This window comes from Anguilla anguilla, chromosome 11, assembly GCF_013347855.1.
Source record: "Anguilla anguilla isolate fAngAng1 chromosome 11, fAngAng1.pri, whole genome shotgun sequence".
NCBI classification, from domain to species: Eukaryota; Metazoa; Chordata; class Actinopteri; order Anguilliformes; family Anguillidae; genus Anguilla; species Anguilla anguilla.
In genome coordinates this window covers 16,885,268-16,906,878 of record NC_049211.1, presented here as the reverse complement: position 1 = coordinate 16,906,878, position 21,611 = coordinate 16,885,268, and the positions used below count along the sequence as shown (strand labels likewise).

At 39.1% G+C, this 21,611-nt stretch overlaps 1 protein-coding gene across 4 annotated transcripts in view; it reads left to right on the top strand.

The window, feature by feature from the left end:
• cacna2d3a (calcium channel, voltage-dependent, alpha 2/delta subunit 3a) overlaps window positions 1-21,611 on the top strand; it is a 184,613-nt gene that overhangs the window by 109,863 nt on the left and 53,139 nt on the right. For 3 of the 4 annotated variants that reach the window (XM_035380856.1, XM_035380855.1, XM_035380853.1), the window contains exons 12-17: window positions 3,158-3,236; window positions 5,818-5,951; window positions 12,112-12,129; window positions 16,802-16,873; window positions 17,093-17,173; window positions 17,745-17,819. In XM_035380856.1, the coding sequence (XP_035236747.1) occupies window positions 3,158-3,236; window positions 5,818-5,951; window positions 12,112-12,129; window positions 16,802-16,873; window positions 17,093-17,173; window positions 17,745-17,819 (459 nt within the window). The remainder of the gene's footprint in view (window positions 1-3,157; window positions 3,237-5,817; window positions 5,952-12,111; window positions 12,130-16,801; window positions 16,874-17,092; window positions 17,174-17,744; window positions 17,820-21,611) is intronic. The other variant, XM_035380854.1, reaches the window with a different exon arrangement.

The following is a 21,611-nucleotide window of genomic DNA, read 5'->3' as shown; positions in this document are numbered from 1 at the left end:
CCACCGGTGTACTTATGCAATGGTTATCAGAGATGATGGATGCCTGCTCCTGGTGGGTGAGTATTTCCTTCAGAGTTCATAGGCCTTATAGAAAGCTTTTGTCCCATTTATGGTCTCAACAGCACTTTATACCCCAATAAATCTTGGAGATTTGAGGAGGAGGCCCCGACAATAATGCATCCGTCTGCTGGCATTTCCACTTCACAGGCAGGGAATAATGAGGCAGAGATGGCCCATCTGGCCACTGTGTTTGGGGCGAGGAGTACCGGGGAGGGGGGTGGCAGGGGTAAGGGGTGGTGGGGGAGCGGGTGTGCGCTGGGCGCCCGCTCGGGCATAACAAAGGTCATCGCGTGTCACAGCCATGAGCGATTGCAGCTCGAGCTGTGAATGACAGTGTGGAATGGAGCCATTTATGAGCTTTTATCATTGTAATTACCTTTAGTACTCCCGCTGTAGGCTGCTCTGCACGCTCAGGCCTGGATTTTTGGAGATGCTTTCGCTGTGTTTTAACCTTTTGTGAGACAGGACCAATACTCTGAGGTCAGATGACCACACTGTTGCTTCTAATTCCACCAAATGCCCATTTAGTCATCTTCATTTCTTTTTTCCTTCTCCCCGGTCTGCTTCTGCCTCATCCTTGCCTGCTCACATGCAGTCTTTTTTTAACGTGTGTTCTTGGAGGCGGTTCATTTTCTCTCTCTCGCATCGTTGTGTAAATTTAGTTTGATTTAATTTTAGTTTAGTTTAATTTTCAGCTTGACATTTTCAATTATTAACGCATTCTGTATTTGTTTTTTTTTTAAGAAACATATTTTGAGGCAACTGTATGTTATGTATGATTTATTTTTCTTTCTTTAAAAAAAAAAAAAAAAAAAAGGCTGCTGAATGAATTGTTTTCAAGAGCACTCTGAACTTTGAATTACAGCTAAGGTAGCCCAGTGCAGTCGCCTGTGTTTGATATGGCATGCTAAAACAAATGGAACATGAAAATCGAAATCGCTTCTTCATATTTAATGTCTTGCTGATCTTATTTTTCTGAGTGGGACGAGGTCAGTGATGCAGGTCAACAGTGAAACTGAAAGAGCTTTGTTTCGGAAATGCACACAAATTTGAGCAATTCTAGTTTAATTTGTGCTTTTTGTAAGTATCTTGTTTCTACGCAGCTTTTATTATTTTGTTTGTGTAATGTTCATTCACCTGCTATGTCTCTGATGTGGCATTGTTGCGATAATGTTTTCAAGAAATTGCATCGAATTGGTGAAACCTCAGTAGACTCAATACTAGTAAACGATTCTAAATCGTTTACGATTCTAGATCGTATTGTTTCAGGGCTTAGCAAGGGGGACTGTATTTAAAGTAAATGTGAAATAATAGTAACAGATATTTGAAGATACAAGGGACATAGAACTTGCATTAGAACTGAAAACCACCATGGCAACATAGAACTGCCTTTTCAGTTTATTTATTTATTTATTTATTTGTTTGGGGGAGTGGTGTTCCACATTCAGCATTTTCTTGGAGTGATTTTCTATGTTCCTATGGGAGAGAAGAAAGGAGAGGAATCAACAGACAGGGAGAAGGGTGCAGGCCTGTGAAATAGTTTTCCCAGTATGGAGATTTTTTTATGGTGAACTGTGGCAAGTGGAGCAGCTGTGACCCCCAAAGCATACAGGCGACTTGCATCTGGACAGGCATGAGGCAGAATCGGGCAACCCCCTGCACTCTGACTTCCATCTGCCAAGTGGGCAGCTGGCACTGCCCCGGCACTCTGCAATTTGGGTGATGTGCTGGCGAGGAGTGGGGCAGCAAGCTTGTTGTGGGATGACACCTCACGAGAAGAGATCTGATGTGATTGGCTACTTTCCATTGGGGGGTCATGCTGCTTTCATAAGCAAGTTATGAAAGTTCCATTTATTTGCAATCTGAAGAGTCTAATTAGAACCTCTCATTTCTATCAGAGAAACCAATGTGCCAATGAAGGTTAATATGCGGTCCCCAGAGCCTCTTTCCCTTCATAAGCATTTGCAGACAGAAATCAGGTAACAGTTTGGAACTAATTAGTCCTATCTATTAAATATTTATTCCATCTTCGTTACACTGCTGGAGACTGCTCACATTTCCGGGCTTTTTGAATCGGGGGAAACAAATGTGAAATCTTTGGAACCCAGCATATCAGAGGTTATTCCTATGTGTATGTACTTTCTCTTACTATATATTTACTGTGTGTCTGTGTGTGTGTGTGTGTGTGTGTGTGTGTGTGTGTGTGTTTATGTATGTACGCATGCACACGTGTTTACATGCATACGTACATACATAGTTGCATACTGTATCTCTGTATACAAATGTACACCATGTATTATTTGTATACCTTAACTGTGCTTTTGTATTAGCATAAACATTATGTGATATATACCTTATAACCAGGGTGATTTACAGATGCAAAGTGGAAAAAAGATGCCATTTACTGAGTGCAAGTACAGCTACAGAAGCATAGATTACCAACAATGGCAAAAAATAAGCTGGAAACTCAGTAGAAGCGGGTGAAAGCAACCCAATTTGCTGAAGTGTGGATTGAGTTGATTTTATCATTGCAGCCTCCACTTCTTTTCTGCAACCTGGTTTAAACTGCCCCTTTATGTACCTGTCTGGCGTGAGTTTGCCTATTCTTCTAAAGTTCTAGAGGTATTTTTAGCATATGAAAGGGCTTTAAATGATTTTATTTTACATAAATGATGGTTTATTGTACATAAATCTTTCGGATTGCTGCAGTTGCATCTTGAAAAGCAATGGGATCTGTTTATGACAGACTAATATTGCATGGCTCATAGTACGCATGCAGTTTGCGTGACAGCCGACTACTTCACTGTATATTAATTTTTAAGAGCTTTCATTTCTTTTTCTTCTTCTTATTGCCATTACATGATTGTTACTATTGTTGATGCTGTTAGGCCCTTTCATTGCTATTGTTTTTATTACCCATTATAACTTTATAACAAATCTAAACTTTGATTCACAAGCATAAAATGTCACCACCAGTAATGGAGGGACTAATCAACGTCGGTTTTCTGTATTGGCATAATGTTCTATGAAATAGCTTCGGTCCTGAGGACAGATTATTATGCCTAACATCCTAACATCTAATGCCTTTCTTCTGCAGGTCCGCATCTTCCCCTACCTAATTGGTCGAGAGTCTGCCTTTGCTGATAATCTTAAATGGATGGCTTGTGCGAACAAAGGTTTGGCTTTTCTTCTAAGCACCACATCATGCCCTTTCTAAACACTTGTACAGATTTTAATGAATCTGTAAGGAAATGTTATGAAAGGGAAGTAAATTACATTTCTGGCACTCAAGCATCTACAGTGACATTTTAATCCTATTTCATATACATACTTAAATGAACAAAGTGCTGGGCATATTGTACCAAGCTCAAATTATAGAGCTAGAGGGTTGGCTTCCTAAAATGGAAACATGAAAATGTCCCTTGTCTTTGTAAGGTTTGTTTCCTGTCTGTGTAGGCCAGTTTTGCTTATTTAGTCTTTGTGTACCTGCATTTTTGACCTTCTTTAAGTAAGCAGACCATGGCTCTGGGCAATGCAAGCGTGGCTGCAGGCTACTGTCTGTGGTGTAAGGTCAGCTGACAACTGATTTTCATTGAGGTTATATCTGTAAACACGTACATAAAAAATGAACAACAGTCAAAATGATTGATATCATTTGAGATATGATTTATATCAGTAATAGCAGTTTAAATGATCATAGGTGTAAGGTAAATATACTGTAAGCATGTGCCTTTATGGCAGATAATGAGTATGTTTGGCAGGGGCACCTGTGCTCCCCCGTAGTTGGATTTTCTTTGCGGCGGTGGTCACAGTTGCATGCGCCTGAGTTGAGCTGATTGCGGCGGCTGTCTGAGCGGATGGCGGGGCCGGCGCTGCATTGCGCCGAGTTGCGCTGTGTCACACCGACTGCACCAGGACGTGGAGTATGGGTGGGCCCTGCTGAGGAGCTGCTGCCAAGGTCGACGACCCCAAAATCAATTTCCCTGGCAGTGATTTTCCCCATGGATGCACAGGGCTGATGAAGGCAGTGCACTGGCTTTCCAGCCCACTGGATATTGGACAGGAAAGTCCTTGCCAGGAAAATGGATCATGGGGGAATTTTAGCTGGCCTTTTTTTCTGGATCCCTTTATATAGCTCATATCTTCTGCTTGTTCTTTTGATTTAATAAATGAACTGCATGTAGGATAAATGTAGAGGACAAAGTCAGTTCAAAGATCCAATTGTGTTGCTACATGAAAAGTCAAAAGGTAAATTTAGTGCTACAAATAGAAAGCTTTCTTAATGTACACAGCTGATGTTGATAACTATAATTACAGTACATTGACTTATCAGTTGTCATGTTTATGTTTTAGGATAGCTGAATGCAATTTTTTAGGACTGGAAAGGAATTAAACAAAACATTCTGACTGGGTTTAATGCATGAAATCATAATTCATTACGATTTTCATAACATTTCTTAGTTTAGTTTAGTTTAGTTTAGTTTGACAAAATTACACATGTATCAAAAAGCATGTGAAGAAATTGTCAAGGATAACACAAAAAAGTCCTGGACTTTATTTATTTATTTATTGTGGTCCTTGATGTTCCATTTTTTTTTAACAGTAAACAACGCTAAATACATATATGTATGGATTATTTGGTGCAGAAGTTTTTGTTTTTTTTATAAAATATAAGAAATCATTTCTGATGCAAGTTTCTGTTTAATGACACTGTGGCTTAGCTAACTTAAATGTGTGTCATCTTTTCACGAGCAGTGTTTATGTATGCATTAAACTAAGCTATCAAGGCTCGTACTTTTCATTACAAATGCTATTTAAAATAATTTATCCCTCTCACTGCTGCACAGTGTAATTACAATTTACATGGAAAACAATTTCATACGAAAAATAAAAAATTCTGTGAAACATGCTGCTCCACAAAAGAATTGGCCACCATTACGCATCATTTTAAGATGTATTTTACAGTTACATTTATATAAAAATTTGGTTCAAGCACAAGGTGATGAAGTGTTCACTTTGAATGCACCTCATAAAATTCTCATAATTGAAAATGGTAAGCTTTAAATTTGTCTGGCTTCATGAAATGCATATTAATAGTGTTATATGATTCTGTTCACTTCTATTTCTGTTTACTGAACCAGTTTCTGGGACAGACTAGTTTTTTTAAATAAAGATTTGCCCTCTCCTTCAGTACAGCAGTTCTGGAGAGTGAGAAAGGCCATTTGTGAAATGCTGTCATAACTGCAATGTTTATCAACCTGCACTCAAAAAGCTGTTTATCATAGCTTGTTAAATTGTTTTAAGGTATTTGATTTGTAAGCTTTTAGCAAGTCCCAGTTTTATAAAAACTGAGCACGTGTGGTTAGAGGTAAAATAATTCATATATATTTGATTTTCAGCAGAAAACTCATATTTGATGCCTAGGAGTACTTCCAAGCAACTATACCTTTGCATGCTTTTGAACGGCCAGTTCCATTACACTACTCCACGCAAGCACAGGGGTTTCAGGTATTGGTCTGGCAAGTAATGTCCCACAGAAATGAATAATAATTATATTACATTTTGAACATGTTGTGTATAGTGTGTTTCATTTTTTACTCTCAAAAAGATACAGTGAGACCACTGCTTTTTTCATTCCTCTCCATTTTAATCCACAGTGTATGGCAAATGGATTAATGGACAGTGGATTGGGAGGATTTTCCAATGATATTATACAGTGCATATTAGAATCAGTGTGTTCTCTCCATTTTGGAACAGGGTACTTCACTCAGATCTCTACACTGGCAGATGTACAGGAGAATGTGATGGAGTACCTTCATGTCCTAAGCAGACCTAAGGTGATTGACCAGGAGCATGACACGGTCTGGACAGAGGCCTATATCGACAGCACTGTGAGTATCCATGCTTCCGCTGACAAAGCCAGCTACACACCGGCTGCAAATGCGACTGTGTGTTTGAATGACATTGCGCTTAGTTCATTTCATAGTTACGGATTTCAAGTTTGTGATGAGTCCAATTATTATGAGGATGTGCGTCTCTGCATACTCGGTGGATCCCTCTGCAAGTTTTATTGTGGACGTAAATCTGTCGTGCTGATTTCATTTTGAATAAAGGTAGCTCAAAGGTGCAAAATTACAAAAAAATATGTATTGCTTTTGGAATTCTTGGGCTTTCATGCACAACAAAATCAAGACTGCTGGCAAGATGTGTAGTCAGAGGAGATATTGCCTCTGACAATGGGAACAAAGCCCAGCAGACTGCTGAAGAAGGGCGTGTGAAATTGGCAGAGTGCACCCATCTGAGATATTTCCCTCTTTTCCGCGGCGTCCGTTCACACACGCTAGCATCTGTAGATGGCTCACAGTGCCGTACGGTAATTTGCGAGCGGCGTTCAGCCGTGGTGATAAAAAAAAATATGCTAATACGGCGAGGAAAAAGCTTTTAGCTTAGCAGGAAAAAAAAAATTAGACAAAAGGTTTCGTTGCAGAAGAGGAATGCGGAGGCAGTGGCATCTGCGTTACATGTACGGCGTGACGGAAAAAAAAAACCCCCGTTGTTTGGACCCCTCCATCCCACCAGATGGAGTCATTAAATTTAATAGCCCCATGAGTGTCTAGTAGTAGTGTTGAACGCATGTGAAACATACTGCGACACTACATGTTGTCACCCGTGGCCATTGAAGTCCTGGCACGGAGCTCTCCGCCCCCCTGTTGTCTCTGTCATCGGCTTCTGCACGTTTGTCACATCGGGGCAGAGAATACATACAGGCACGTGTGCCCCTTGACATTAAAAGGACAAATTAACCCCTGAAGATCTCCATTTATTGCCCCTGTTTCAAGAGTCCCCCCTCCCCTCTCAAATAGCACCGTTCCTGTAGAGACAGAATATTAAGCTGACGTGACATTTATCAAACTGGTATTTACAGTGTGCTCCGTGTGTGGACTTTTAGTTCATCTCAGCATTGTTTTTTTGTTCTTTTCTTCATCATTGTCCAGTCAGAGGGTTGTAAAAATGCATATTCCCTAAGTAGCCAGCTTTCCAGCCAGCAAGTTTTCTTTGATGGGCTGAAAAAGCATTTAAGTTGGATTGATCTTAATTCTGTCAGAACAAACTTTTGATGATTTGGCGTACAATAATATTTTCTGTTCTCAGATTTTTCACATTTTCCCAGCAGTAATATAGCCTACAGCCAAAATCTTGTTTATTTATTGTAAGTACAAGTACAACACAGTGGAAGTACTTTGAATTCTGTGTGCCTAAAGAGATGGTTCCTTCCATCGCAAAGATAGTTTCCATCGCATTAGGTTAAATAATAATTGATTAGTTAAAAACAATTATTAGTTAAATGTATAGTGTTTATAGTTAGTTATATAAATAGTGTTTGTTTGCTCAATAACAGTTAAAATGGCATGACAGCCTGCACATTCTGGTTTGGCTGCTGTAAGGTTTTCCCTCTTAGTCCTCCTCTTATTGTAGGACCACAGTGGGGATAATACTGGGGCTGATCCATTAACCTCCATTACCTCTCTCTCCCCTTTCACCAGCATTAAACTAAACCCATATGGCAGTTGATGTGTTTAATCAGTTTGAGGGTCTTCCCTATGGGCCCTCAGAGTTTCATTAATGCACTTACACAGTCAGCAGAAGTTGGACCTCTTTTTTTCCTGGGGCAACAGGTTGGGAATGGAAATTATTTATAATTAAAATATATATTTACTTGGCATATGCTCCTACCTGAATGACTAGGCCACTATACTAAGATACATATGACACAAATGCAGAGTACAGGTGGCAATAGGAATGTTTTTGTGTTTTGTGTGTGTGTGTGTGTGTGTGTGTGTGTGTGGCACGCTATGCTGTTGAAGCATCCGAGAATGTTAATATGAGTGATATGAGCTCGTTTATATGAAACACTGCCATAAGGTTTGTTTTCATGTAAATGTTTCTCATTGCTTTAATTACTAATCTCTGATTGCCTGAGAAGATGACAGCTGGTCTTGTTTAGCAGTTAAATATGCTGTCGTTGGAAGGACATGGTATAGTCCAGAATTTACACCCTCTTGTAGCAATGCAAGATGCATGTTTCCTGTGAGATTTTGTTAGGTATCTGTTCTGCCTGTATCACATTTTGTGAAAGCCCATTTCAGGTTATTTAGAGCCGTTTTTTAGCCTTTACATTTTTTGAAAAGTTTGCTTTGTCAGCATTAATCATTCATTCCTTTGTTGCCTCTTTGAATTAATAAAATCCTTGCATTCCAATGAGAAAAATATAAAGCATGTTACATTTTGCTCATGGGCAAAAAGATATCATGAAAAGCTTTTCTATACAAAATTAAATGTGTCCTGTCAGGTTGAAAGGAAGTGTATGCAAGCTTGTTTGACTTCAAATGACTGATATTTGTTCTTTGTTCATTTGCTTTTGTGTCTGTGTTGCATCTGAAATTAAGTGAGTTTGCCTGGAAATGAATCATTACTCTGACCTACTTACAATTAAGAATTCAAAACCTTGTTTCCAGCAGAGTTTATTTGGTTTTTTAGGGTGCAGAGGAATTTAGTGCAATGCTTAGTTTGGAAATTGGTAGGTGGGAAAGGGATTTTGTGCGTAAGAAACTTCAGTCTCACAAAGTTGATTTTAGGAAAAGAAATAATGTGCTGTTTATGAAAAGCTAATATAAACCTATTTAAATTATTGGTATGGCATTTGAAGTCCATTGTTTCACTGAACAATCACACAATAGAAATAAAAAGGAAAACACAATTAGCGCTTGGTGATAGAGCTTTTTCAGGACTGCCTGACTTCCTGTGACATTAGCAGGGAAGCCACTGAATTCAGTTAACTTTTGCCCTTAAATTTTACTCAAGCTTAAATGCATCGGCTGCTTTTTTGAGTTCAGCAATTTCCTAAATTAATGGAGTGTTCATAATACAGAAATTGGATATTTAAACACTTTATTTATTTGTATGTTAAGGAAAATAATGACAACATCTAGATTAAATCCAGGGGTATGTTTTAGTGCCTTTGTGCCTTTCAGGATATTATTTATTTTAATATGCACAGAATTGTGGGTACATGTATTAGTCCAAAGCAAACCTATTTTGCCATTTTAAATGACCAACCCTTGCCCATAGCAATTTAGCTGGACTGTGATTTTGAGAAGAAAGTGTTCTCTCTGCGGATGGTGGTGGGGAAGGGGAAGTGAATTAATGAACACAGCTTGGGGCTGATAAACTGCATCATATTGTGGTCATTGTGGAATTTAAAATTTCCATTTTCTGCAAAAAACCATTACAACATATTATAATTCAGGGAATATTATTAACTCCAGCTTTAATTTGCTATTGTGATTGAAGTTAATGTTAAACTTTTAGCAAGTGTGTCGTGTTCACAGCAGTAGGTAGCTTTGGTTGTCAAAGTGGGCAGTTCTTTCCCCATATATTCCCGTTCATTAATATATAATTGGTATGTACAGTATAGTACTATATACATTGCCATGAAAAAATATTTGTCCCCTTTCTGATTTCCTCTATTTTTGCATATTTGTCACATTGAATGATCAGATCGTTAGACACAATGTAATATTCAGGTTCTTTTTATTTATCTAATTTTTTTTGCAAATTTGAGATGAGCATTGATGTTTCTCTTGGTTAGCAGTGCTACTTTAATTTAATTGCTTCTGCCTTGCTACTCTCCCATAAATCCCATTTTGCCCAGTCTCTTTCCTATTGTGGAGTCATGAATACTGACCTTAACTGGTCTGCAGTTCTTTAGATGTTCTTCTGGTATCTTTTGTGACATCCTGCGCCCTTGGAGACATTTTGTCAGGCTGGTCACTCTGGGGGAGATTCACCACTGTTCCAAGTGTTCTCCACTTGGAGATAATAGCTCTCACTGTGGTTTGGTGGAGTCCCAGAGCCTTAGAAATGGCTTTGTATCCTTTTCCAGACAGATATATTTCAACAACTTTTTTTCTCATCTCTTCTGGAATTTTGTTTGATTGTGGCATAGTGTGGTTCAACAGGGCTGGCTATGTTCAGTCAGCTGAATCAAATTATCAATTAAACCTGCTTAATTAGTTGATTGAGTAAGTAAAGGGGCACTTACTTTTTTTGCTTAGGTGATATTGGTGGTAACTATTTCATTAAATAAATGAAAAAATAATTTAAAAAATATATTTTGTGTTTACCCTGTTTCCCAATATTACATTTTGTCATTGCAGGATCTGAAACCATTCAGTATGACAAATATGCAATAACAGAGCAAATCAGGAAGGCGGCAAATACTTTTTCACGGCACTATATGTATATCACGGGCAACAGGCAATAAAGTATTTTAGTTTTCTCTGGATAAATAGCCTTGTCTGAGCTTTCTGTAACATAGCACTGGCGTTCAGTTTACAATCCATTTTGTCTGCGCATAATCTTCCTTCATTTTAGCAACACTCATCCCCAGGAAATTACAATTGCACCAGGTGACAGAAAAACTGTATTTCATCCCTGTCATCAGCATTTGAAATGCATCCCAGAATTCTGAAATCATCCAGAAATTTCTGCAGATGGCAGAATGCCTGACCGTGCCTACACTGTGATGTATACAGCGGGAATGAACATGAAGATAATAGTGTTCCTTGGGGTGCAGTGGCTTTCATGACAATTGTTCTTACTAAGCTTCAAAAATGTTGGTCTGTATATAAGATCATCCTTAATCCATGAAAGCGCATATCAGTGAATATGCGGCATGCCTCTTCATTCTTAACATAGTAAACAGTCTAAAAGTTTTTTGGTTTAATAACTTTTTTTATATTAATGCGTGGTGTAATTCTGCTTGTGAAGTCAGAGATCTACTGTAGTTAAATGTGAGTGTGATTGTTATCAAGATCTTCTTGTTGTGATATGCAAAACGTCACCCTGGCTTTGAATTATGAATTAGGGGGGAAGGATAAATATTGTCTTGGGGAAGGATAAATATTAATTGACTGCTTATTCCCCGCTGTGTTCGATTGGTTGATTTTTCCTCACCCTTCCCCTGCTGTCACCCACTTACTGGCCCCATGTGATTGGGAGGGTTTGCTCCCTTCCATAAGCCTCTGTGGAAGGTATGTTATTCAGAGATGCACTCTGATTGGCAGGGTCTCCCAAAAGAGTGGGATCCACAGAGCATATATGTTAGTCCACATGTAATGAAACTGTTTTAACATTTCATTTGTTGAGTTCATTGATAACCTGCATTGTTTTTTTAATTTTTGGGGTAACCCATTTTGTATTGCACTGAAGTAGGCTCCATGAAGAAATAATTCAAATTGATTTAATTTAAATTTTAGAGCATGTTTCTGATTGTCCCTGACAGTTTTTATGTGCGATGAAGGATATGTAAAGTTTTGGCAGGTATAGGGTATTGGAGGCTTTGTGGTCTAAAGCAAGAAAGGCAGCTTTTACATTATGTGTCCAGAGGCTGTACCTATGAACAGATTAGTATTCATTCACAAACATAAATATCAGTCCTGATACACTTTCAGTACGTCCTTCCTTGAGCACAGCAGTTGCGTGCACCATTTGAAATCCCAAACCATAATGATATTAAATGTAATTTTTAAAGAATAATTGGGTAATATGGATACATAAAACCTCTAGACGCATGAAGTCTCTGCACAAGCTACTTTGGAGTTAGTTGCGGTGTAGTTTCTGAATCAATGAACTACACTTCAACTAATTTTAGCAAACTCCTGAATGCCCCATGTAGGCCACCATAAAGTTGGCGAGTCACCAGAAACTCCTTAAATGTCTGAAATGTCCTTCATCACACACAGAAACTCTCAATTGAAAACATACTCAAAAACTGAAGTGGCTGCATGTATGTAATGGGAATATATTTTCTGAAGTGAAGTGATCAGAAAGTTGTGCTACAAATGATCTCCATACAGTGGAATGCCTCTCTTACAAGGTCTTGTCAGTCACAGCTCACGGAGGTGACTAAATGACTTAAATAAAAATGTCACTTTGGGTTCCTCTCCAAGTTATTCATGTTCTCTTTTTTTCTTAATCCTTTCTCTGTAGCTCCCTCAGGCTCAAAAGGTAACACTCTGATCTTCATCATGCTGTGTTGCATCTCCATGCGTGTTGACGTCATGCACAACATGCAGCCTGTGTGGCCAATGCTGACAAAATTTGTGATTTTGTATGGTGTGTGTGTGTGTGTGTGTTTAAGATTTCTGTTTTGATTTGTGTATGTTTGGTTTGTCCAGGCACTTTATTTTACTTTATTTCTTTTTTTGCAGCAGTTATTGAGTTCTGACCTGGATGTAACATACAAACCTTCCTCATGCCCCTTACTTAATACACAGTGTTGTGGCTTTAATGTTGCTTTGCAGATCTCAGACATTGGCACATTACTTCTTTCAAGTGACTCTTTTTTCTACATTTTGTACGTTTACACTTCTGTTCACATTGGTACTGGAAAAAACTGAGCTTTTAGCTGGGGTAAAATGTGTATCACTTCTGACTTTTGTCTTTTATATACTGCAAAATAGTATCCTCCTAACAATACAGTTGTATTAGTATTGTACAGTAGCGTTTAAACAAGATTTATTTGTGTTTGCGGTATGCTCTGTTTTTGGCCTCGTTGTTCATGCTTTCCAGTAGGTGTCTTTGTAACAGATATTTGGCTTCAATTCAGTCAGTATTTGTCCTTAACTTGGACTTGTAAATGCAAGTTTTAGTATTTATCTTCACAAACACAATTTGGTGCCAAAATGAACTTGACAAACCGTGTTTCGCGAAGAAACACTTGCGCATACTTGGAAGTCAGTTGAGTGCAGATATAACTTGTGTGCCAGTGTCAGTGTGGTGGTCACAGAACCCTGCCTGACTGCCTGGGCCCTGCCTCACTTGGCTGTCCAGGGTAGGAAGAGAGTACACTTTCACAGGGTGCACAAATTGCACTGTAACAGGAAATTGGATGCACTGCTGTCCTAATGAAAAAAAGCTTCAAAAGCTTCCCTTAATGTGCCTATTAATGTACTTTAACGACAGGGTTTTAGGGACTGAAATGTGTCCTATGAGTGCTTATTGTGTGTTTTATTATGATTAATGCTTTCATGTGCTGCATAAGGGCATCTGCTGGGTGACTTAATGATAATAAGCATAATACAAAACCAGAGGGTATTTATGGGAAACACTGCATTGACTGATACATTATATTAGAGGCAAGCATAACTAGCAATTTGACAGACATCTGCATTGCCATATGTTTGAAATTCTACCGCTCAGCAAATTCAATCCCAGTGTCTATTGGATAATCACATATCTGTCACGTCTGTGCTCCAGTTTCATCTGTACACCACTATCATTTCTGAGTTAAATTGTTGTGCACTGTATTTGTGTATCCATATGCATTTCTGGCATATTTGAATGACACCCGGTCTCACTATTCTTTTTTTCCCCCATTTTTGTTTCACTCATAATAATTTCAATGAATCCATTGATAGTAAAATATTACACAAAGCCACTGACTGAGCTGATTTCATTGTTTTAACAATGCAAATTGTGTTCAACAAAATGCTGTCAAAAATAATACTCTGCTGTTAATACTGAATGTATCTGTATCTATTGCTCTGTAAGTGAGTACGTAATATGTGGCTGATGCTCTGAGACTCAGAGCTGAATGTATCAATGGCTGCAGGTGTATTAATCAGTGCTGAATTTGTTTGTGGCTACAGGTTTTTAAGTCAATGATGGATGCGTCTGTTCTGAATGTGTTTGCAGTTGCAGCTCTGTAGGACAGTGCTAAATGTTTCACTAGCTGCAGATCTCAGTGCGCCAGTGCTAACTGTGTCTGTGCTGAATGTGTCTGTTACTGCATCCCTGTGAGTCAGGGCTTAATGTGTCAGTCCTGAATGTGTCAGTAGGTGCAACTGCAGAGCAAACCTAATTTGTAGTGGTGTCTGATTGTAACTTCCCTCAGATACCCTTGAATTCCTCTAAGCACAGATTGTCCTTTCAACTTTGTGCTTCCATATTTCAGCCACTGAGGAGTATCATTCATCATTCTCCGGCTCATTTGGTTTTGTTTTCTAAAACGCCGAGCCGATTGACTTCACAGAGAGAGGGAGGGAGCTGGGGAGGGGACGAAAATACGGCAAGGTTGTGCAGTTCTTGGAAAGTGTTGTAACCCCTCTCTGTCTGGCCTGTTACCTCTGCGTCTTGTACGGTCGCACTGTGAGGATGCGGTGATGTACAGGTGTATTTTTATTCTCCTCAGCGAATCTGCGGAGCACCCAGAACGCCTGGCCTCTCGACCTCCATGTTATTAAGCCAGCTCATGGGGGGAGCAGGGTTTTCTGTGGCTAACGCCCTGCCATTCGTCTCTGTGACCCAGATTCAAGTATAGCCCGTGGGACTGAGGGAATGTGCGCTTTCCCTGTACCCGCGTGCTGAGTGGCCTTCACTGGACTGTTCGCCTCTGATCTGCACTAATCCCTCCCTCTAGTCCAGGTCTGTGCTGGCAGTTTCATCCAGCGAGGAGCGTGCCAACACACACCCTTATACAAAACACGACTCGCCCTTTCCCTTTCAGTACCCTCACGCTCTGTTCACACACTCACGCACGTGCACAGGCGCACACACATTCTCATATGCATGCACCACACACATGTACTCTCTTTCATTTTTCACTCACATACACAGACTGGCACACATATACAAGGATTTATTGCCAAGAATGGGATAACAGGCCCATATGATCCATCAAGAGAAACCCTTACACATATACAGTACTGTGCCATCATGTCCATCAATGAGTACTACTTGCACTGTAGTCACTTCACCCTAAGATTTACACAGTATGGCCAGTTTCCCCCTCATTAAACTTAAAAAGCATATTGATTACCCTCCTTTGTCTCTTCTTTACTGTGTTAGCTTCTTTTTGTTTCACATACATCTCACTTCCCTGAATAGACATGTCCTCTCCCTTATTGGAGACACCATAACTCTGCTCCTGTAATTGACATGTGATTGGTTCTGTGAATGTAGCATTATTGACTGGGGCTTGCTGGCCTCAGAGAATTTTTAAGGCATTGTTTCCTTTTTCAAGTTAGTGATGCAGGACAGGAGTCTTCTGGCTATTGAGTTGGTTGAGTCAGGTTGAATCCACCTTTCCTACTTCCCCAAACCTAACTTCCCCTTAAATAGGCAGTACAGAGAACTGTATTAGATCTGTAAAAAAACTGAGTGTTTTCACTCAGACAGATTTGTCATCATGTGCTAATCATTCAATTTCTCTCACAGCTGTGCTGCTTTGTTAGCACCTGATTGATGGATAAGATGCATGCCTCTGAATGAAAGAAATTAGCAATAAATGCTGAAATCATCTAATGCCAAATTTATTGTTTTGATAGCCGTGATGACAAAATACAGAGGGATTAATATCATCAACTTTAAATTTCAGTGGAAGCTAGAATGGTAAACATTTTAAAGATGATTTTGGTATAAGGAATGTCATTTCTGTCATTTCACTGCTAACTATATTGTATATAATAATAATACTAATAATAATAATAATAATTATTATTATTACAGATACCATCACAAAAATGTGTTACAGAAAAATAGGAAAGCAGGAAAATAGTGAATGGTCTGCTCAGTGTCTGCAGTTTGTAGTAGGCTGAATGGTAATATGGAGATAAGGTAGCCTGAATGGTAATGGAGATAATGGGGAATCTGATGGATGAATAATCATAGTGGTTGGGGAGATTGTAGCCTGTGGTATTAGATCAGCTGGAAAAATAGCCAGTCAAAGCTAAAAAGTGTGTAGTAATAGGCAGGTCTAAAGAAAAAGATGATGAATCCTCCAGGTTGTGGAATGGCATGAGTGAGAACCAGAAGAGGAAAAACATATTTAAAAAATATTTTTTGTGGCCCTGTGAATAAAAGCGTAACAGTATCTCTCAAAAATTAATATTAAAAAGTTATAAGAATTAAAAAATGATACAACCCTTTGTTAAATAAAAATGGCTACAGTGTCTATTATCAATAATACTGTATCAGTAGAATCATTGATTAAACTATCAAATGTTAATAGTTTCTGGGAACAGACCAAAACGATTGTCAGTTCTCTGCTTAAAATAGACTGTAACATGTTCAGAAATATCGGGTGTCATTATCCTTGTTCAGTGGCATTGAAAAACCTTCAGCAGTGGCTTATTACATGTGATATATTTAAATACTGTTTGGTTTCTTGCTTCACATTTTGTTTTTAATCTTTGAAGCCTTTCAGGAACATTTTCTCTAAATGTGCTGTCGGTCTTGGTAAACACTTTTTGTGGATTTCCAATTTTTACTTGCGCTTTGCCGAGAAGGGTGTGCTAAACTACTGACATAAAGAACTGCATAAAGAAGAGGATACAGATACCGTACCCCTTAAACTGATATCATTTAAATACATCCCCTGAGAATGAGATGCGGGAGATTTATTTATTTTTGTCCCTTGTGATTGCAAAAATGTATTTTTGTTCCCCATCAGTGGTTGCTGTTATTAGATATATTGATTGAAAATGGAGTGGTCTGTTAATGCAGGTCCTGGTGGTGGTGTGAAATATGAAACCAGCGCTTCTGACGCTGATGTGGCTGAGGCGTCGCCATTCATCCACGCTCTTGCCAGCTGGTGCCAAACGTTGGGAGGAAACCGATTCCTTCCAAGCGCGGCTGAATGCATGCATTATTAAGCACTTTTTTCTGATTGTTGTTTTAGCTTGAGGACAGCCAGGGCCCTGTTCTGATGACCACTGTAGCAATGCCAGTGTTTAGCACAAAGAATGAGACGGTGAGTAATTCCATCAATTCCTTTTCTGTTATCATATTTTTAAAAAATGGGGAATTGATAGATATGGGATTGGCTCTCTGCCCACCACCTATGCCGGCTCTTGTTGGTGTGGATTAGTGGACAATAGTGGAGATTTTGTACAAAAAAAAAAAAGATGAAAATGACAGTGTGAAAGGGGTTTTGTAGCCATGCTGACTCTGTCTGTCTCTGTCCCTCCAGAGGAATAGAGGGATTCTTCTTGGCGTGGTGGGCACAGATGTTCCAGTGCAAGAGCTGTTGAAGACAATTCCTAAATATAAGGTATGTTGACACATAAATCATCTGTTTGTTGCCCTGCCTTCACAATAATGTGGGTAGAACATCAATAATGCTCTACTCTTCATAGTTATTTTTTCAAAGATATTGTAGTTGCACAATATTTTAATATTAAGTTTACAGTGAAGTACTGCAAAATGTACTGCAAAATGACATCAATTTAAAAAAATTCTTGGAATGTATTTGATTACTTCTTTCTTTTATCTCAGAATGCAACTGACAAGAAAATAATGCAGTTTGTAGTGAAAGCCACTTTCTCAGAAAACCATAGTTCATTTTAAAACATCATTAATAATAAATTACATGGCTTGGATGTAAAATAAGTATTTGACATTTTAAAACATCTTATTTAATTCACATCTACAAATAACAGGGTACCATTTGACGTCAATACCGCAGACCTTACTTCTGTTGGAATTAAAATGAAGACTTGCTGTGCTTGATATGAATTTCCAAACCAGAGCTAGGAATTACAAAGGGCTTGATTGCCTATGAATATTTTCTCTTAAAAATGAAGTTAATGGTGCCTCTCTGCTTTTTTTCTGTATAATTATAGCTAGGTATTCATGGGTATGCCTTCGCAATCACAAACAATGGATATATACTGACCCATCCGGACCTGAGGCCTATGGTAATCGCTGTCTCTCTCTTTGATACACCTTTTCTATGAAAACGCAATATACCAGCAATATACAATGGGCAGCATGTGACTACATATTGGGGAGACATTGGAAAAACTAGCAATCAATTCATATACCACTGGATTTTTGAAGGTATTGATGGGAATCTTTGTTTTTTCTTGTATTCGTAGGGGTGGGGGCTGACTTATATATGCAGTTCTATCTACATTGTGTTGTTTAGCAGGAGTATGCTAAGAAATGCCCATTTTGCTTGTATTTTGTTTTTTATTGATGGAAAGTGACTTTTCCTTGTAATCCTCACTTTTCTTGCATCACCAGTAATAAATTATCCCTCTGTAAAGAAATAGGCATCTGACCCAAGTGTTCCCTTTCAGTTTTTTTACATGCTGGCGTTACTGTCTGAAATATATTTATCAGAAAGTTTATTATGGTGAAATGATTTAGAAAATATATTAGTTTTGTAAATATAAATGATACATTATAGTGAATGTACACATACAGTGCACATACACTGAATGAAGCATGCCTGTCAGGTATATAGCATGGTGTGTGCCATCCATCATGTTACATGTCCTTTGTGCTGTCTGGTTCCATGTTATCATATTGATAAACACTCCTGTCTCAATACTCTGTCAAACTCCTGCATTCTCCAAGGTCTCTCATGCCAGTTAGCTGCACCTTATCTGATGACTCCGTGAAAATACTGAACTTGAAATGGGAAGAGAAGAGTGATGGCAGTGTGTCCTGCTGAGAGGAACGAGAGGGACATTCATCTTTTAATCATTATCTTTAACAAAGTCTCAGTCTGTTGCACCTCCATATTAATTTTGGACAGTAATGAATTTTTGATGCATTTTTAAAATAGATTATTTGTCTGTGGTTCCTAGCATTTATTGTGGCTTTAACCTCATATGTAATGTAATGTAATGTAATGTCATAGGGAGAGTACACCCTTTGGCACTGAGAAAGTTTTGTGTGATTTCATAAAACTTTGCAAATGCACAGATTGAAAAGGTCAGCGTGGTTGTCTCTGCTGCAGCATCTCAATCTCGTTGCCCAGTGAGGTGCCATTTGCCTTGGTGAGATGTGTGTCTTAAGTAGTTTTGTGTGAGTAGTGTGTAAAACTCCAGGTGACACCATCCTGAAACCGCTTGATCAAACCATTTCCTCTATTGGATGCGGTGAGCTTGTGCAGCAGGTTTCCGGTGAGTTCAGCTGACAGCAGGGGGATTTACTGTACCTTCAGAAGGGTTGTTGTGTAGCACAGGTAGACTTCAGCTGACTTTTCAAGTCCCTTTGGAGAGTCTGCTGCCGACAAACTCTTCATCGCTGCCGTTCACGTTTCCAATCTCTTTATACAGCTGTTCCATTGTGCGTGTGCATGGGGGGTATTCAAATGAGCAGAGCATTTTCAGCCTAACACGTTCTTTTCAATAGACCTGAAATCTCATTTCTTGAATGCCAGTGATTAAGGCCATTGTAGTTTTGTAGAAAGAGAGAGAAAGGGAGCAACAAAATCCTTCGGAGAGTGCATTTAATTGCGATCTAATTAGGGCTCCCAAATTAGATATATTTAAAAGATAATTAAAGGTTTGAGGGTAGTTAGACTCTCTAGTTTTCCAAGCAGATGAATCATTTAAAGCTGCATCAGTTAAATCATAAGCCCTTTTCTGTCGAGGTGTTCGTTTTTCCTCAGACGGCCACGTTGTCGGATTCACACCCACTGTCACTCTTCCTCGTGCAGATGTATGTGATTGTTTCTGCCTTGAACAACAATATTTATCACTGCCTTTCGCATGGCTGCTAATGCAGTAATGATTATATTCTTCTAAGCTGGAAGAGAGGGGAACGAAGCTCTCTCATACCCTTTATTTAGAATCATTTTGCTTATGTTTTTCACTCAATCAACATTAGTCCTTAACTTTGACTCACAGTTTGCCAATTTCATTGATCACTGCAAACTGCATTTTTGAAGAAAGAAATAACACTTGTGTTTATTTGTTAATCAATTTAAAAATTTTAAGTGTTGTCTGGATCCCGGCAGTACACAAAATGGAGAAATTACATATTTTTTCACTCTGTCCTGATGAACAACTCTTTTAAATATGTTAATATGTTAATCTGGCCTTTCTTTGTTATTCCACTGGAAGGTGGAGTTTTTGACCGCCCAGTTGATGGGCACGTCTTTAGCCCTGCATTACAGCCTCCAGCTTGGGTAGTGCGAGCTTGGCATTTCACATTAGTTACGTTAACATCATTATTGTTTTAAGTAGTGAATAAGCCCCCCTGCCCCAATTACACTGGCTTCTCCCCTGCACTATCCCCAGCGCTGTCGATACGTGTCACTCCCCCGGCAACAGTGCCGTTCTGGATATTGATTGGTGTCAGCCGATGTCAGAGGTGACTAAAGTATCATTTTAGACCGTTTTCTGCTGCTTTTCTAGCCAAGATGCTCTCCTGTTCTCACTTGAGGGCTCCTGCTGTTTGCATTGTGAGATGTGAAACACCTCTGGTGATGGGGCCTGAAGTGCATTTTGCATCTCAGAGTTTGAGCGGGCTCTACCTCAGGCATAAACATCAATTCTGAACCGAGGAAAGGAAGAGAGCAGATTTGTACTGCATTTGCAATAAACATTGTTCATGTCTTCCACAGCACGGTGACCTAAATCCAGGGAGTCCTTAGGTTGCTTGCCTTTTGCCTTCATTTTACCTGGTGACATGGCTGAGATTAAAAACTCTGAAAAAAAGAAAGAAAAGAAATGTCTTCATGACGAGAATTTTTTAAAATATGGAGTCAGGTGATAAGAACATTGTAATCATAATGGGAAACAAGCTATTTTGCCAATACTATTTAAACAAATAACATTTAATTATTCCGTTTGTAGGAAGAGACACATATGAAAAAGATATTTATTAGTGCAACATTGCTGTGGCTTGTAATCTTCCTTTTCTTTTATTATGCCTTTTGCTGTAGCATTCTCTTTCTTTGTGTCTCGTGGGAGCATTTAAATAGAAATAATTGTTAAAATAGATTGAGTATATACAATTAACTTAAAGAGAAAACAGCATATCACATTGGCTTTCAGTGCCACACACGAAGGCTAACTGACAAACATAAGAAAATACAAACTTTCAATGAGCATTTATACTTGAATATCTGTAACGGTTACAGATTGAACTGATCTTTAAGTTATTCATTTTCCATGGCTGTACAAACAGATAATATAATTTATTGATATCGATAAATGCTGTGCAAGTTGTGATGTGAATTAAAAAATATATATAATATACTGCGAAAGAACATTGGCTTCGACCATTGGAGTGACTCAAAAAATGAACTGTGATAATAGACCCTCCCATAGCAGGGTAGGAACAGATCCCCAGCCAATAAAAGGGTTCCAGTGTGTAATTAATCCATGTGGTCCAGAGGAGGCGCTATCCTCGCTGTTCCATTGTCCTCCGCCACCCAGTGCAGGTGAGCGGCCGGGCCCCAGGGCTGCAGCAGCTGACCCAGCAGCACAGCTGTGTCTGTCACAGAGTCACAGCCCTGCCAACCGCCTCCCTCCCTGGAAACCAGGCCGGGCTGTGCAGGTGTGAGCAGCTGGTGTCCCACTTTATCCCACTCAGGGATATTGATTGCTTTTGCTTGGGCCAGCACTGAGCGCTATATTCTGCCAATGGGGTGCAGCGGAGTGTGTGTTTCTGTGTATGTTTGTGGTGCAAGCGTGTGTGTGAGTTTATGTGATCTGTCCGTGTGTGTCCGTGTGTGTGTGTGTGTGTGT